Raw genomic sequence first — 17,339 nt, 5'->3', positions numbered from 1 at the left:
TGTCTGGTGGATCTCTGTGAGTTGAGTTCAGCATTGTGTACAGAGTGAGTTCTAGGACAGCCAGAGCTACATAGTAAGACCCTGTCTGGAAAAAAAAAACAGAAAGTATAGTGGGATGCAGTACAATGAATAAAAACTATTATAAGAGTTGTATGATATAAAGAAGAAAGAAAAATTATGAGTCAATAAAAAGATGATTTGTTCCTAAATATGTCATCAATCTATTTATATTTGTATTGATCTTAATTTATTCATTTACTGTAAATAAAAGTTTGACAGGCCAGGCAGTGATGGCGCATGCTTTAATCCCAGCACTTGAAAGGTAAAGACAGGTGGATTTCTGAGTTCAAGCCAGCCTTGTCTACAGAGTGAGTTCCAGGACAGCAAGGGAAACCCTGTCTTGAAAAACCAAAGTAAATAAATAAATAAAGACAGATCATTGGTTGGCTTAGAGTAAATTATATTCCCTGAGTGTAGCGTCAGTGATAATTTTAGTTTATAATCTATAAAATTAAACATTAACTGTCTTCATAGTTACCAGCATTTTAAATAAAAATTTTATATATATATATATATATATATATATACATATATATATATATATATATATATATACATACATACACACACACATATCCTGTTCCATTATTCTGTCTCTAAGTAACCTAGGTATAATAATTCCCACTTTAAAGCAAAATAAAACAGGCTGGAGAGATAGCATACTCTCATAGCAAGTTAAAGCTTGCTGCATTTCAGAGGACCCTGACAGCAGCTTACAACATCTGGAGCTGCAGACCCTGGGATCCGATGCCCTCTTCTGGCCTCCACAGGCACTATGTCGAATATGTGGTACACACACATATTCATGCAGGCAAGACACACTATATATTGAAAAAAAAATTAGTCCTTTATTTTATTTTATTTATTTATTTATTTGTTTTTTTCAAGACAAGGGTTTTCTGTATCACCCTGGCTGTCCTGGAGCTCACTCTGTAGACCAGGCTGGCCTCCAACTCAGAAATCTGCCTGCTTCTGCCTCCCAAGTGCTGGGATTAAAGGCATGTGCTACCACTGCCCAGCCTTTATCTTTATTTTTAAGTAAAAATCAGGGATCGCGTTATTCCAGTTCTTGAGAGGCTCAGGGAAAAAAAGATTGTCATGAGTTCAAAGGCCAGCCTAGAGCATGCTGTATAGTCCAAACCATCCTGAGCTCCATTAAGGCCTTTTCTTACAAACCAGATGTAGTAAGTCAACTCTTGAAACCAGGCGAGCCAGAAGTGGACATAGATTCGTGCATGTATGGCCTTGTCTCCCTGCAATGCTATGTGAGACTGTTTCACGTCTTTGATCTCTTTAGGAACACCTCACTCAGAGCTCTTGGAAGAAGTTGAATGTACTCCATCACCTCGATTGGCTCTCACGTTGAAAGTAACTGGGCTTGGAACAACTCGGGAAGTTGAACTGCCACTTACCAATTTCAGATCAACCATCTTTTATTATGTACAAAAACTGCTTCAACTGTCTTGTAATGGCAATGTGAAGTCAGATAAACTTAGGCGTATTTGGGAGCCCACTTACACGTAAGAGATTTTAATTTGATATTTAGGCAACCACTCATTATCTTTGAGCCAAGGAACAATGAGTCTTTGTATTTTGGATTACGCGAACTTAAAAGATTTGCTTTTTGTTGTTGCTTTTCATGAACCAAAGAGGTTGTTTCTGACTCCAAATGCAGGATGGCTAAACTTTAGAGCTGGATAGTCCATACTAATCTAAGCTCAGGCTTGAAAAGAATGTCAATGCATGTGACAGAAACACTAATAAATATACTTATTTGTTATTTTAGTAGAATATGTGAGTTAAACTACGTCTTTTCTCATTCTGCAAATTATTGTCAATGACATGACAGATTTAATGTGCTTCCAGTCTAATCTCTACCCGAGTCATATCCCCAAAGATTGAACATTTTTGTTTATCAGTTAACACATGTAAAGTGTTTTCAGCTGTTGTTTCTCAGGCATAGTTAAGTGCTTAGTAATTAGTATTTTAAACAAGCATTGATATTTAATTGCACATTTTAATTTGGTTTATGATGCTCTTTTTTTCTTTTTCTTTTTTTTTTTTTTGTTTGTTTTTTTTGTTGTTTGTTTTTCAAGACAAGGTTTCTCTGTGTAGCCCTGGCTGTCCTGGAACTGATAACTCTGTAGACCAGGCTGGCCTTGAACTCAGAAATCCACCTGCTTCTGTCTCCGAAGTGCTGGGATTAAAGGCATGCACTACTACCACCCGGCTGTGATGTTCTTTTAATAGTCTTAATCCTGGATGACATCTGTTAATAGTAGGGCTTTTTGAGATAGATAATATAATGACTTTATCACCTTCTCAGACACTGAAAATTTATTTCACTGTCTTAGAAAATAAGCCCTTCTCATCATTGTACTAGCCTTTCTAGTCACAGGGAAAATGTTTTACCCCATTTTATTTATGTAACAATAAAGGAAGCCAAAACACTTAGTATAGAGAGCATTCATATCTTTAGCCATCTAGATTTGGGGATGTTGAGAACGGATATTGGCTGAAGAGTGCTTGATGTGAAGCCTGGTCGCCCAGCCTTTATCCTAAAGCCTACTTGATGAATGGAGACAGTTGACTCTTAGCCCCGAGTCCCACATCCTGTCGTATATGTGCATTTACTGGGTATGTGTGTGTGCGTACATGCACATAAGTGCACCCACACATACACACAGAGACAATGGTGATTTTTAAAAATTAAGTTAAAAACTCTAGAATTGATATATATTTTCATTGTCCTTTGTGTGTGTGTGTGTGTGTGTGTGTTTAAGGTAGAGTTTCATGTAGCCCAAATTGGCCTTAAACTTCCTATGTAGCAAAGGGTGACTTAATTATCCTTTTGCCCCTGCTCTCCTACTCTTTAGTACTGGGCCTGTGGCACCACATCTGGTGATATATGCTTTCTTTGGATACTTTGTCTTAAAATTTCTATTTGAATGAGACACAGTGTCATATAAATGCTGTAATCTCAGCATTTGGGAGGTGGAAGCAGAATCATAGTCACGGGTACAAATTTTGAGACCATCCTAGGCTACACAGCAAAGGTTATTACAGAGAACAAGGGTTGGAGATATCTTAATGGTAGAATACTTGCTAGCAGTTCCTTGAGTTTAATGTTTAATGTTAGTGTATACCTAATGAATCACTTTACTAACATTTATTTTTAATAGATTACAGCTTTATTGGAAATAACTAAATCATTTGATTTATGAATTAATTGAATAATGTCTTCATGTTTAGAATCATGTATAGAGAAATGAAGGATTCTGATAAAGAAAAGGAAAATGGGAAAATGGTAAGTTATTTTTAGAAAGTGGGTTCTACTTTTAGTTACTTGGTAAAAAAAATAAAAGAATATCTTAGCCACTGTGGTATTGCTGTGAAACAACCATGTCCAAGGCACCTCTTAGAGAGAAAGCATTTAAGAGGGGCTTACTTACACTTTCAGACACTTAGTCCATTTTCATTATAGCGAGGAGGATGGCAATGAGTAGGTGCTGGAGAAGCTGTTGAGAGCTACATCTTGTTCTGTAGGCCACAGGGAGAGAGGAGGGACTGGGCCTGGCATGGGTTTTGAAACCTTAAAGCCTACTCCCAGAGACATACTTTATTCAATAAGAACACACCTAATCCTATGAAAGGATTCCATTCTCTGGTGGGTGACTAAGTATTAACTATATGAGCCTGTGAAAGCCATCTTAGTCAAACGAACACATTCCACTTCCCATCCCCCATAGCTTTGTTTAATATAATGCAAAACTGTGTTCAGTCCAACCTCAAAAGTTCCCATGGTCTATTAAAAGTCTCCACACTATTTAAAAGTCCAAAGTTCAAAGTCTGCCTTCTAAAAATCTGCCTGAGGCAGAATTAAAGAGTTTTAGATTAATGCCTTGCCAGAGGAGATTTCAAGACAATCTTGCACTGACTTGTGGCAATCTTTTAACTGTGACCCTTTGTAAAGTCAAGATGCAGACCACATCTGACATACAATGCACAGAATATAGATCACTGTTTCAAAAGGGAGGAAAGCAATGGTGAGGAAATTCACTCCGAATTCTGTATCTCTGTGTCTGATGTCAAAGTGGTCTTCAGATCTCTAACTCCTTTCAGCTTTGTTGACTGCAACATACTTCTTTCTGTTGGGCTGGTTCCATACCAAGTCTACAGCTCTCTTTGGCAGATGTCCCACAACTCTGGCATCTTCAAGATCTTGAGATCTCCAAGGCAATCCAGGCTTCATCTTCACAACTTCATTCAGGGTCTTCTCTGGGCGTCCATGCAAGGATACTTAGGACACACACCTGGCCTTGAGGCTTTCTTTATTAGTCAGTGAGGGAGATCCACAACCCCTTTCTTGTATCCTTGATTCTAAAACCATATACTCAAAGTTGCCAAGTTCTGATCCTTGATGGGCAGGAATTGGCCCCCTGGTTCAATTACATTTGCATCAGTTTTCTGTTAATTATTCTCTTCAATACTTAAGCTTTTGGTTCCTTTTCACACGTTGGAAACTGTAGGGTAGGGCGTTGCCCTGTGGTCACCACTCCCTTTATTCCATTTAGCATTAGGCTTTTCTTTAAATGTTTTATTTCCTTGAGCACTGGATTTAGCCCCATTACACTTCCCGGTGTAATGGTACATTTTGTATTTCTCTTTGGCTAGTTTATTTCTTTTCATTCTAGATATGCATAAGAATGATTACTAATATTTATAGGACAGAGTCAGTGCAAGATTGTCTTGAAATCTCCTCTGGCAAGGCATTAATCTAAAACTCTTTAATTTTGCATCAGGCAGACTTTTAGAAGAAGGGCAAAAGACAGCCTTATTTTTAGTCAAAATATAACAAGAACAATCTCTACTCCACTTACTAATATTTTCCTCAAGAAAACTTCTTGAGCTGAGAGACTAGAGTAGGTAGGTGGAGGGAGGGAAGGGAGAGAGAGACAGAGATAGAGAGAGGAGAGAAAATGAGAATGAATGTAAGGCCTGGTATAGGCTTTTGAAACCTCAAAGCCCACCCCTAGTGACACACTTCTTCTAACAAGGCCACACCTCCTAATCCTTCTAACCCTACCACAGAGTTCCACTTCCCAGTGACTAAGGATTTAAATATATGAACCTATGGGGGCCATCTTACTTAAAACAACACAAAGAGAAACAGTTGAAGAGGAAGGAAACTAAAACTGAATTATTGAAGTTAGATTAAGTGCATGATCTTAAAGCTAGTCATGTAAAGCATGTGAAACTTCATAGCCCTTATCACTGGGAAAGGCCAATGTTTGGTTTTTCCTGTTGTAGGGTTGCTGGTCTATAGAGCATGTGGAACAGTACCTTGGCACTGATGAATTACCAAAGAATGACTTGATAACCTACCTGCAGAAGAATGCAGACGCCGCTTTCCTGCGCCACTGGAAATTAACTGGCACTAATAAAAGTATTAGGAAAAACAGAAATTGTTCTCAGCTTATAGCAGCATATAAGGTATATATTGCAATAAAACCTTGGTTTGAGTAGAATGGCTTTGAGTTTTGTTTTAGTTTGAAAACTGAGGGGCTAAAGTACAGTTCAGTAATAGAGTGCTTACGCAGCATGCTTAAGGCTTTGAGTTAGATCCCTAGCACCAAAAAGAAAGAAAGGAGAAAAAAAACAGCATAAAGGAATGGCTATTGGAATTTTTTTTTAAGAGTTTAAATAGCATGGTTTATGTGTCAGTGTTAAAGTTACAAATGCTGCCTGTGGCCTTGGATCTGAGCAAACCAAAGCTTGTCTTGGTTTCATTGTTTTTGGCAGTGGGAATGGTTTTGAATAAAATTTTGTCTTGTATGATGTTTATTTCAAAAAAGAAAAAATTTCAACAGTCATATTAATACTAAGAATAATAAATGTTTTTCTTGCAAAGAAATTAATTGTTAATTTTGTTAATTGTTCAGGATTTTTGTGAGCATGGAACAAAGTGTGGATTAAGCCAGGGGGCTATTTCTAGTCTTCAAAGTAGTGATATTCTTAATTTGACAAAAGAGCAGCCTCAGGCTAAAGCAGGCAGCGGTCAGAACCCCTGTGGAGTAGAGGATGTCCTTCAGCTTCTGCGCATTCTATATATAGTTGCAAGTGATCCGTACTCAAGGATATCCCAAGAAGGTCTGTAAGAAAGCATCTTTTACCTCTATATCAGATAAGAAAGAAGTAATTTTTAATTTTTATTAATTATGTTAATTAATTTTACAGATGGTGATGAGCAGCCTCAGTTTACTTTTCCACCTGATGAATTTACTAGTAAAAAAATCACCACAAAAATTTTGCAGCAGATTGAGGTAATATAGTTGCATGTAGAGTTTTGGTGTACTTTTCTTGGCATGCCTTTTTCTCTTCTGCCTCTGATTATCTCTTCGTTCATTCTTTAGCAGTAGAGCTCACATAGTCTTTGTGTTCGCTATAAATTACAGTTAATGCCTCTTAGCACTAATGTGTTTTATGTTAATTTGCAGGAACCATTGGCATTGGCAAGTGGGGCTCTGCCAGACTGGTGTGAACAGTTAACCAGCAAGTGTCCTTTCCTCATCCCATTTGAGACTAGACAGCTTTATTTCACCTGTACTGCATTTGGTGCATCCAGGTAGGGAATGAAACTTTATGTCTATTGAATAAAGACGTTTTTCATTATAGAAGTTCAAAATATGCAAATATACTGCTAAGAATGATGGAGGGGCTATATTGTCTTTAGTTTTTGTGAAGCATTGTCAACACCTAAAAGTTTTCCATTTTCAGTTGAATACATATGCCCTGTTGGTACAGCATGGATTGCATCAATTGATATAGCGTGGGTTGTAGCACCAATTTTTATTTCCTAACACTCCCAATTTCTTTGTAACTTACCTAGATTATTGTCAGAATTCTCAGCCACATAAAACTGAGTGCTGGCAAATAGCCTTTTACTTTTATTTAGTGTTAGAGTCTATCCCAGGCCTAGTAAATGCCAGCTGGACAGGTTCTCAGGCATTGAGCAGCTGCCCCACTTTTTGCAGATACTTTTTGGATCTAACTGACCACTGTTTTCTTTCCACTGCCTCATGTATAATTTTGTTTTGTCTCCTCCCTCTAGACCACAGTTTCACAAGGGCAGGGATTCTTATGCCTTTTGTTATCTATTATAGTTGAAGTTCCTGAAACAGTATATATTATAGATGTTAGATATATTGTAGAATGATTTTATACCTCACCTATGCTGGCAAAGTAGGTATAAAATCATCAGTGTGATTGTATCTCTATTCTTACTAAATTACAGTTTTCTGCCATTTAATAACATTCAGAAAACATTTATAAATGTTAATCTCTGGGCCTGTTGTGATGAATGGCATTGGTTATGATTTCTAGAAAGTAAACTAATTCTTAACCCCCTTAGTTGTCTGCTACCCACTGCATGTATGTGCACGTGCCCTCTCCTGCACCCATGCATATATACACCTTCTTTGACTTTTCACATACTCAATTAATAAAAGTAAATTAAAAGAAAGTAGCATTTCAGTAGGTAAGATGCTTGCTGCCAAACCTGAGAATCTGAGTACAATTCTGGGAACCCTTGTGGTAGACCCAGAGAACTGACTTCTGAGGGTTGCCCTCTAATCTCCACACGCATACTTGAACACATACACACACACATACAAAGTCTTAAAAATAACTATCTTAATGGTGGCTATTCAGTGCTTGTCATAGTAATAAAGATGCATAACCACTTTTTGGTTTCTCTAACACTGTTTTTATATATAATATAGTGCTTGTACCATAGACCTTTAATTTTATTTAGTTGATAAAATAAAAAAGGAAAATATATAGCCAGTTCTTTCTGCATTTGTTTAAAGAAGATTAAAATAAAATGAACTTAATAAATTGTTGCATAAAAAATTAACTAGTTAGGCATATTGGCTTACAGCACTCAAGAGTCTAAGGCAAGAAGAGGCCAGCATGAGCTACATAGTTCCAGGCCATCCTGGGATATCATCACATACTGTCTCAAGAAAACAAACAAAAAATTACCTGACTGAACACATTTTTAAGATTCTAACCGAGCACAGCATTATGTATCTGTAATCCTGGGAACTGGGTGATGGCTATAGAAAAAATTTAAAACAAATTGAAAACAAACCCTCCCAACATTTATCTTCTACTTCTAGTTTCTCAGTCCATTCAACTGGTATTGTGTTTCAGAGCAATAGTGTGGCTACAGAACCGCCGGGAAGCCACAGTGGAGAGAACAAGGACCACAAGCAGTGTACGGCGAGATGATCCTGGGGAATTTAGAGTTGGTCGCCTCAAGCACGAAAGAGTAAAAGTTCCCCGTGGAGAGTCTCTGATGGAGTGGGCTGAGAATGTCATGCAGATACACGCAGATCGGAAGTCAGTTCTCGAGGTAACAAGAAGTCCTGTAAAGGAGGGGCTCTGTTTTTGTTTTTATGGAAAGGGATGCATGGGAACTGGGTAATCTGTGTAAAACCATGGCAGAAAAACAAGGAAAGAGTTTCTGTGATTTTTGTAAAAGTTTTCTCCATGGCAGAGCTGCTTAGAATGCTTGCCCTCCTCCTCTCTTGATATCAAAGCCTAGATTGTGACTTACCCAAGTCGGGCTGAATTCTTTCTGTCCAGCTAAATTTTACCCTTCTATTAAGCTGTGCTGTTAGATAATCTGTATTTTTGGAGCAAATTGTTTTTAGTATTATTTCAACTAAGTTGTGGTACTAGGTTGAGCTGTCAGCACTGGCAAGTATAGGGAAGGGATTTTAAAGGGGAAGGCCACATGAAGACCTTGAATGTCTATGCAAGCCCACAAAAGCTGTTCTGTTCTGCCAAGTTAAGTGACACAAAAGGCAACACAAAGCAATCTCTGAGTATCTGTGTAACATGTTACAGAAGCAAAAAAGCAGTGACTTACCTGATAACCAGCAGATGGTCAGTCTTGTACACTTTTGGGTGGTAATCACTGAGTCAGGTACTGGAGTCAGAGATAAATGATTGCTGATTACCAAGATGGATGCCTAGGATAAAGTGGAGCTGCTTTAACTTGTGCATCTGCTCCAGATGTACAAGGCTATGTTACTTTTCCTTTATATACAAGATTTCTTTGCTTCTAGCCTATTCTTCCATCACATTTCTTCCTAACTAAATATTTTTTAAACTTTTGTGTTTTGAGATTTGCTATATTAAGGTTTTGTGAAAATGGTCTTAGAATTTTTGTATCAGATAGAGTGTATTCAGAAACTTTCAAGGTGATTGCTTTAAGTCACAATAACTTGAAGAATTTAGGCTTTAGGTCACAAAACCAGGTACAAAAAAACCCATCTATTATCCTTTCCTCAAGCAAATAGCAGAACCACTTTATCTGAGATTTTAGTTTCTCTGATGGAAAGGACAGATTTAATTATTCTGGTGAGGTGTGAGATATAATCTCCAAAGTTTTTATGAGAAGTAATTAATGTTTGCACAGTACTCAGTGCAGTACCTGATGATCCAATAATGTCAAATGACAAGCTTTAGAAAACTCAGAATCGTATGTCTGTGCTGCTTATCATACATAGTCCACCTTAAAAAGGAGATGCTCCAGGCAGTGGTGGCGCACGCCTTTAATCCCAGCACTTGGAAGGCAGAGGCAGGCAGATTTCTGAGTTTGAGGCCAGCCTGGGCTGCAGAGTGAGTTCCAGAGAAACCCTGTCTCGGGGGGGGGGGGGGGGGGGGGGGGGGGGAGGAGATGCTCCTGGGTCAGATATGGCAGAAGTGGTCCATTTAAAAACAAGATGCTCCCAGTGTATGGCAGCACACACCTTTAATCCACCACTTGAAAGATAAAGGCAGGCAGATCTCTGAGCCAGCCTGGTCTAAAAAGAGTTCCAGGGCATCAAGGACTATACAGAGAAACCCTATCTTGAAATAAAAGCACCAATCAAAAAACTCAAAATGTTACAGTTACATGACCCTTTCTTTACCATTCTTTTGTTGTTTTAGGTTGAATTTCTGGGAGAAGAAGGAACTGGCTTGGGACCCACTTTAGAGTTTTATGCTCTTGTGGCCGCAGAGTTCCAGAGGACTGACTTGGGGACTTGGCTTTGTGATGATAATTTTCCAGATGATGAATCTCGTCATGTGAGATTGATTTCTTATCTTGTGTTTTGAGTTATGACTGCTTTCACAAAATGTTAAAATAGGCTATGCTTTTAGAGTATGAGCCAGGTTTTCTGCCTATACATGCTGGCTTGTTTGTTTATTCGTTTTAAATATATCTAGTTTATTTTACGTGTATGAGTACATTTTCTGTATGTATGTATATGCCCTACATACATACAATGCTGGGAGATATGGGCATTGGATTACTTGGAGCAGGAGATATGCATAGTTGTGACCCCTATGTGAGTGCTAAGAACTGAACCCAGGTTCTCTGCAAGAGTAGCCTGTGCTTATGCTTTTAACTGCTGAGCCAGCTCTCCAGTCCCGCCCCTACCCCCAATACTATACTAGGAAAGCCCTTTTTAAATTAAAAGGGGGTTGGGGGGAGCAGGTCAGAGAACAACTTTCAGAAGTTGGTTTTCTCCTAGTGTATATAGTTCCAGAGATTAAACTCAGGCCAGTAGGCTTAATGGTGAGTGCTTTACCAAGTGAGTCATCTTGCCAGCCAGGTTTTTTGTTTTGTTTTGTTTTGTTTGTTTTGTTTTTTGTTTTTTGAGACAGGGTTTCTCTGTATAGCCCTGGCTATCCTGGAACTCACTTTGTAGACCAGGTTGGCCTTGAAGTCAGAAATCTCCCTGCCTCTGCCTCCCAAGATTAAAGGCATGCGTCACCACTGCCTAGCGGTTTTTATTTCTTTAAACATTTTTTTATTCACTTTGTTACATCTGTATGGACACGTGCATATATGTATCACTCATGCCGTGTTGCATGTGAAAAGTACCTTGTGGGAAGAGTGTTCTCTGCTCCTAGTATACAGGTCACAGATGCTGAACTCAGGTGATTGACTTCAGTGGCAGTAGCTCTTACCTAGTTAGACAATTGACAGCCCTAGTTATTGTTTTTGGGGGACAGGGTATTACTATTTTGCCCAGACTGGCCTCTACTTTTATTTCTAAATAATCTTAGTGCCATTAAAATATTTCTAATGGATTAAATTTGGTTGGCAAATTAATTAACATGCCTTTTCAGATGACTAAATTTGAAAAGATGTTTCATGTTTGTGATTCTTTTTTTATGGAAATGGAAGGTTTGGTTACTATTTTATTTATTTAGATATTTATTGATTTATCATTTTTTCTTTCTAAAGGTTGATCTTGGAGGGGGATTGAAGCCTCCTGGATACTATGTACAGCGGTCATGTGGACTGTTCACAGCGCCATTTCCACAAGACAGTGATGAGCTTGAAAGGATCACAAAACTCTTCCATTTCCTTGGGATTTTCTTGGCCAAGTGTATTCAGGACAATAGATTGGTGGACTTGCCTATCTCTAAGCCTTTCTTTAAACTTATGTGCATGGGCGACATTAAAAGCAATATGAGCAAACTGATCTATGAGTCCCGAGGCGACAGAGACTTGCACTGTACTGAGAGTCAGTCTGAAGCGTCTACGGAAGAAGGTCATGACTCCCTCTCAGTAGGAAGCTTTGAAGAGGATTCAAAATCAGAATTTATCCTTGATCCCCCTAAGCCCAAACCCCCAGCCTGGTTTAATGGAATTTTAACTTGGGAGGATTTTGAACTAGTAAATCCTCACAGGGCCAGATTTTTAAAAGAAATTAAAGACCTTGCTATTAAGAGGCGCCAGATTTTAGGCAATAAAAGTCTTTCTGAAGATGAGAAGAACACAAAGTTACAGGAACTCGTGCTCAAGAATCCATCAGGTTCTGGACCTCCACTTAGCATAGAGGACTTAGGGTAAGATTTTTGTATGCATTCTTCAACCTAACAACTGAGGAACGTTAACAGTTTCTGTTTCTCCGTGCCTGTGGGTTATGACAGATCATAATCCCTGTGGACCTGTAATCTGTCAGTGAAGTCTAGGGCAGTCGTGTACTATAGAAAATGCTGATTGTCTGTTGAACCTTTGATTTATTGTTATAAAAGATAGTACTATGTCAGGTGTATATATGGCTGAGTTGGTATGGCACTTTCCTGGTGTCCGTAAAGCCCCGGGTTGGGTTTCCAACACCGCTTAGAACTTGGCCTGGGGGCATGTGCCTATAATCCCAGTTCTGGAAGGCATAGGCAGGAGAATCAGAAATTCAAGGTTATCCTTGGCTATATAGAAAGCTTGAGGCCAGCCTGGGATATATAAGATGTTGCTTTTAGAAAAAAGAAGACAAAAACATTAATCATTATATTTTTGAAGAATTATCTAATTTTTTTCAAATATGGTAAATTTATGTGTTGTGTATAAAAATTCAAAGCCAGTATTTGGGCAACTTTGAGTTAATGTGCAAAACATACCATGCAGAGGTCAGAACGATTGGCATCAAAACCTTTATTGGCTGTATCAGCTGACTCCAGTACTACATCTATTGATAAATTTCCTTCCTGTATATATAATTGTTACACCTTCAAGTACTTTCATATATCCTTTTTAATGTTGGCTAGTACTCGTAAGAAATAATGTTTGGTTACACATTCATATGCTACATGAGTGTTTCAGTTATAGATGGACCACATAAACAAGGTTGCTACCATACAATTAACGCGGACTTAAAATTCTGTCACTTGATCTCTTTATCGTATCTTTCCTATGTTTATCTTTTTTTTGAAAGATTTATTTATTTATCTCATGTATATGAGTACTCTATCTGTATGTACACTTGCATGCCAGAAGAGGGCATCAGTCCTCAATATAGATGGTTGTGAGCCACCATGTGTTTGTTGGGAATTAAAGTCAGGACCTCTGGAAAAGCAGGCAGTGCTCTCTCAAGCCTCTGTGCCTGTTTTTAATCAGGGACACTTACCATTGAATACACTTGCCTATAGTATTCAGCAAAGTAACATGCTATACAAGTTGGAGGCCGAGCAGTAATGTGCTTTGTCATAGTCTGAATGTGTAGTAAAATGTATCATATTTATTTAAGTACAGTTCATGTTTGTACAACAAAAGAGTTCCTAATGGACACACTTCTAAGATTGTGTCTCCATCATTAAGTGTTAGATAACTGCCAGCTGTGATGGTGTGTGCCTTTAAACTGAGAACTGGGGACTGAGGCAGGGAGGTCTCAGTGGGCTCAGTGATCCTGTGATCTGCATAGTGAGTTCCAGGTTAGCCACCAGGGCACACAGTGACATTCTATCAAAAAACAAAAAGAATGATATCACTATATATTAAAGGATTTTGTTTTTCCCATACACACATACACACACGCACATACTTTGTATACACTGTGAATAATGAAGCAGTAGTTTCTTCTCAGGGAGAAAAGACTTATAAACATTCTCCTATAATAAGTCATTATGGAAATCTTCAGTTGAGTAAGTTTTTTTCCTTAAAGAAAAAGTGATTCATGGTGGGCAGTGGTGGCACACACCCTTGATCCCAGCACTTGGGAGGCAAAAGCAGGCAGATCTCTGAGTTTGAGGCCAGCCTGGTCTACAGAGTGAGTTCCAGGACAGCCAGTGCTACACAGGGAAACCCTGTCTCAAAAAAAAAAAAAAGAAAAGAAAAAAAAAAAAAAGAAAAAGAAAAAAGAAAGTGATTCATGGCAAACTATATTTTTATGTAGTCTTTGCAAAGCCCAAAAAGTTTGCAAGCATTTGTCTTAATAGTTTTTATAAGGCTTTTCCCTTAACTCTTACACAAGGCCCTGGGTTTGATCCCTAGCATTTCAAATAAATAGCTAAGAAAACATAGTCAGGCCTGATTTTACTCTAAGCTGGTGTGCAGGTTTCTGTTGGTGGAGCATGGGAGCATTTATGGTTTGGGCAGCACTGTTAGAAACACTGACAGCTGCTGAATAATAATCAAATTTTTTTGAACTTTCAGTTTAAATTTCCAGTTTTGCCCATCTTCAAGAATATATGGCTTTACGGCTGTGGATCTGAAGCCCAGTGGGGAAGATGAGGTAAAGAGTTTGCTCTTAGTACAGTCGCTAAGCTCTGGAACATTCTCTTAGCATGGCGCTAATACTGGCAAACTTTGCTTTGCAGATGATAACAATGGATAATGCAGAAGAATATGTGGATTTGATGTTTGATTTTTGTATGCATACGGGTATTCAGAAACAGATGGAAGCTTTTCGAGGTAATTTTAAAGGACAATGTATTCCTTCTACTTTGACAATAACATCAACATTGCTGAGTATCATCGAATTTGCCCCTAGGTTCCGGTCCAACAGGGTAGTCAGGACGGGTTTGAACACTAGCTGTATTCTTTTCTCTTACTCCCCTCAGTTGTTCATTTTAAGTGGATATAAATTTATCCATATCCTATCTAACACAATGAGGGTGATTATACTGTGATTCACTTGAAAACATGAACACAACCTTGGCTGCTATTATGAGAGTGTGTTGGGCTCAGACTGATAGTTATGATAAATGAGAATTTGACAATTGACTGTAGTGACCAAGTATTCTTTCTGCTCACATTTGTGATACTAAGCATTGATTTTCTTTGTGTGTGTTTTGAAGGGTGAGATGCTGGGGACTGGTCCCATGGCTCATCTTTCTCCACAAAGATTTGTATTTGGAAGTTTTAGAATTATGACTTAGGAACTGAGTGTGTATTTTTTTTGTGTGTATGTGTAATGTAGATGGGTTTAATAAAGTTTTCCCAATGGAGAAACTAAGTTCCTTCAGCCATGAGGAAGTCCAGATGATTCTTTGTGGAAATCAGTCACCATCCTGGGCAGCAGAGGACATTATCAATTATACTGAACCTAAGCTTGGCTATACACGTGACAGGTATGTATTGATAATTGCTAAGATACAGACTTTCATGTCTAAAACTCAACTGACAGATTTTCTAAAGAACTATGACTTAGAAACTACATTTATCCTAAGTAGGCAAGCAATGGGCTTGTGAGGTATTGTAGTGAGGCGGCTTTGGATGTTCCAGACTGAGCCACAGCCAATTCTCACTGAGTCTAATCTTCTTAAATTGGCTAAATTGTAAACCCTTAGGCTACACTGCACAGATGTTTTTACTACAGTGTAACTGAGAAGCACCAGGTTGCTTATCCAGCTTTAGGAATCCTCACAAAGTAGTCATACCTGTGTGATAGATGCCAAAATGTTAGTAAGTCGTGCCGTCTTCTGTATTCTCTCTCTGGTCTGGTTACCAGTATGATTATAACATTCATCTGCCTTGAGACATGTAGTAGTCATGGTATCTCACTGATAGGTAGTATTCCATTTTACTTTAGTAAAAGGTGTCACAAGATTTCACTGATGAAAATAGAGCAGATATGCTCTGATAAACTTAGCCTCGTCAATTATAAATGTGTGTGTTAAGTGTATCTTAAACTCTGATTTTGAGCTTGTGGTGAGTTTACTCTCCTCATTGTTTGTGTCCTTACTCTGTGTGAGGACAGTCTTGTTTCTGGCCGCACGTGTTGTTTTAGGAGTTTCTGGTGACTTAACAGTAGCAGAAGTAGCTGTGTTTTGTTTTCCTTGCAGTCTGTAGTCAAATCAATATAGCTGTATTTTTGTTTTTTCAGTCCCGGCTTTCTTAGGTTTGTGAGGGTTTTATGTGGCATGTCCTCAGATGAAAGGAAAGCATTTCTGCAGTTTACCACTGGCTGTTCAACTCTGCCCCCAGGTGGACTGGCTAACCTGCATCCGAGGCTCACAGTTGTACGAAAGGTACAAACTAGCTAGTGGAGAATCCAACGGGAACTTAATTACATTAGGATTAAGAGGCAATAAAAACGATAAACTCATGCTGTTGTATTTTCCCTTTCTTACTGTAGGTTGATGCTACTGACGCGAGCTATCCATCAGTCAACACTTGTGTCCACTATCTTAAGTTACCTGAGTATTCATCTGAGGAGATCATGAGAGAGCGCTTGCTAGCTGCTACAATGGAGAAAGGCTTTCATCTCAATTGAGTTTTGAAATGCAGAAGAGAGACAGAATCTGGCTGAAGCCTCTTGTGTTTGTTTGCAGAGACGTGTATGATTCTCCACAGTAATGACACTTGCCTTGTTTTCCACCATTAAGGCTTTGAGAACACGTGGAATAAGTTCCTTAGCTGCTAATGACAAAACAAATCCTTTAACTATCCAGCCAGCAGGTATCCAGCACAGGACACTGTGTTACTTTACAAGGGCTCATGTGACTGGAAAAGGTGGTTCTACCTAACTGTTCCACAGAGCAGCCTCTCAGCTCTTCAGCGCTCACTGTAAATGTAACCGTGTTTGTATCCAGTTTGTCATCGTTTCGTACTTCATACACTACAGTTGCCATCACTGACCCCTGTTTTGCTGGCTTTTTTAGCTACTTGGTCAAAAAATATTGCTTCCTTAAAACATAGAGTGTTAATGAGCATCTCTGGCTTTTTCTTTCCTCTTTAATGACTCCTGCACTTCCAGAGTGTCCAGTGCTCTCTGTCGTTCAGCATATAATCATGCACACCCTTGTCATTTCTTTAAGGTGGAAGTATATTTTTTTCCATAAATACCATTCTATAAAGATGAAATTCTAAAGTGTGTTTGTGCAGCTTAAAAATAAAGATATATTAAGGGAGGGGAAACCCTGGTCTAGGCACAAGGCACACTCACAGCGACTTTTATGTTTGGTTGTATTTTCTTTGTATATTATAAACATTTATTTAACTTGTTGCAGTTTGAAGTAAATTTCTGAAATGTATGCTCAACAATAATCATTAAAATGTTTGCAGCGTAGGAGATTGCGTCATGTTACTATTTTACAACAGCCGTCAGACCTAAGCTCTTAAGCAGATGCTTTTTGTTTTATTTTGTTTTGTTTTTTGTTTTTTGTTTTGTTTTTGTTTTTGTTTTTGTTTTTTTTTTGAGACAGGGTTTCTTTGTGTAGCCCTGGCTGTCCTGGAACTCACTCTGTAGACCAGGCTGGCCTCCAACTCAGAAATCTGCCTGCCTCTGCCTCCCAAGTGCTGGGATTAAAGGCGTGCGCCATCACCGCCCGGCTACATTTTCTTTATCCTGCAAAATGAACAGGATTGAGAAAGTATCCTTGTGGAGGATGAAGTGTCCTTTTGGCATATGACCAGGAGTACTATAGCTAGATCTTGAGTTAGATTGATTCTCAACTTTCTGAGGAACTGCCATTATGATTTCCATAGTAGA

General features: G+C 38.6%; 1 protein-coding gene across 4 annotated transcripts in view; it reads left to right on the top strand.

The window, feature by feature from the left end:
• Hectd1 (HECT domain E3 ubiquitin protein ligase 1) overlaps positions 1-16,916 on the top strand; it is an 89,160-nt gene extending 72,244 nt beyond the window's left edge. For 3 of the 4 annotated variants that reach the window (XM_031357415.1, XM_031357416.1, XM_031357417.1), the window contains exons 30-43: positions 1,358-1,580; positions 3,313-3,367; positions 5,371-5,553; positions 6,003-6,210; positions 6,298-6,383; positions 6,558-6,685; positions 8,275-8,476; positions 10,063-10,200; positions 11,369-11,976; positions 14,060-14,138; positions 14,224-14,317; positions 14,826-14,976; positions 15,732-15,876; positions 15,984-16,916. In XM_031357415.1, the coding sequence (XP_031213275.1) occupies positions 1,358-1,580; positions 3,313-3,367; positions 5,371-5,553; positions 6,003-6,210; positions 6,298-6,383; positions 6,558-6,685; positions 8,275-8,476; positions 10,063-10,200; positions 11,369-11,976; positions 14,060-14,138; positions 14,224-14,317; positions 14,826-14,976; positions 15,732-15,876; positions 15,984-16,121 (2,438 nt within the window). In that variant the 3' untranslated portion in view covers positions 16,122-16,916. The remainder of the gene's footprint in view (positions 1-1,357; positions 1,581-3,312; positions 3,368-5,370; positions 5,554-6,002; positions 6,211-6,297; positions 6,384-6,557; positions 6,686-8,274; positions 8,477-10,062; positions 10,201-11,368; positions 11,977-14,059; positions 14,139-14,223; positions 14,318-14,825; positions 14,977-15,731; positions 15,877-15,983) is intronic. The other variant, XM_031357418.1, reaches the window with a different exon arrangement.
• Positions 16,917-17,339: the final 423 nt, after the last annotated feature.

This window comes from Mastomys coucha, unplaced genomic scaffold (assembly GCF_008632895.1).
Source record: "Mastomys coucha isolate ucsf_1 unplaced genomic scaffold, UCSF_Mcou_1 pScaffold6, whole genome shotgun sequence".
Lineage (NCBI taxonomy): Eukaryota > Metazoa > Chordata > Mammalia > Rodentia > Muridae > Mastomys > Mastomys coucha.
Note: the sequence above shows the minus strand (reverse complement) of the source record. Positions and strands in the feature narration are given on the sequence as shown.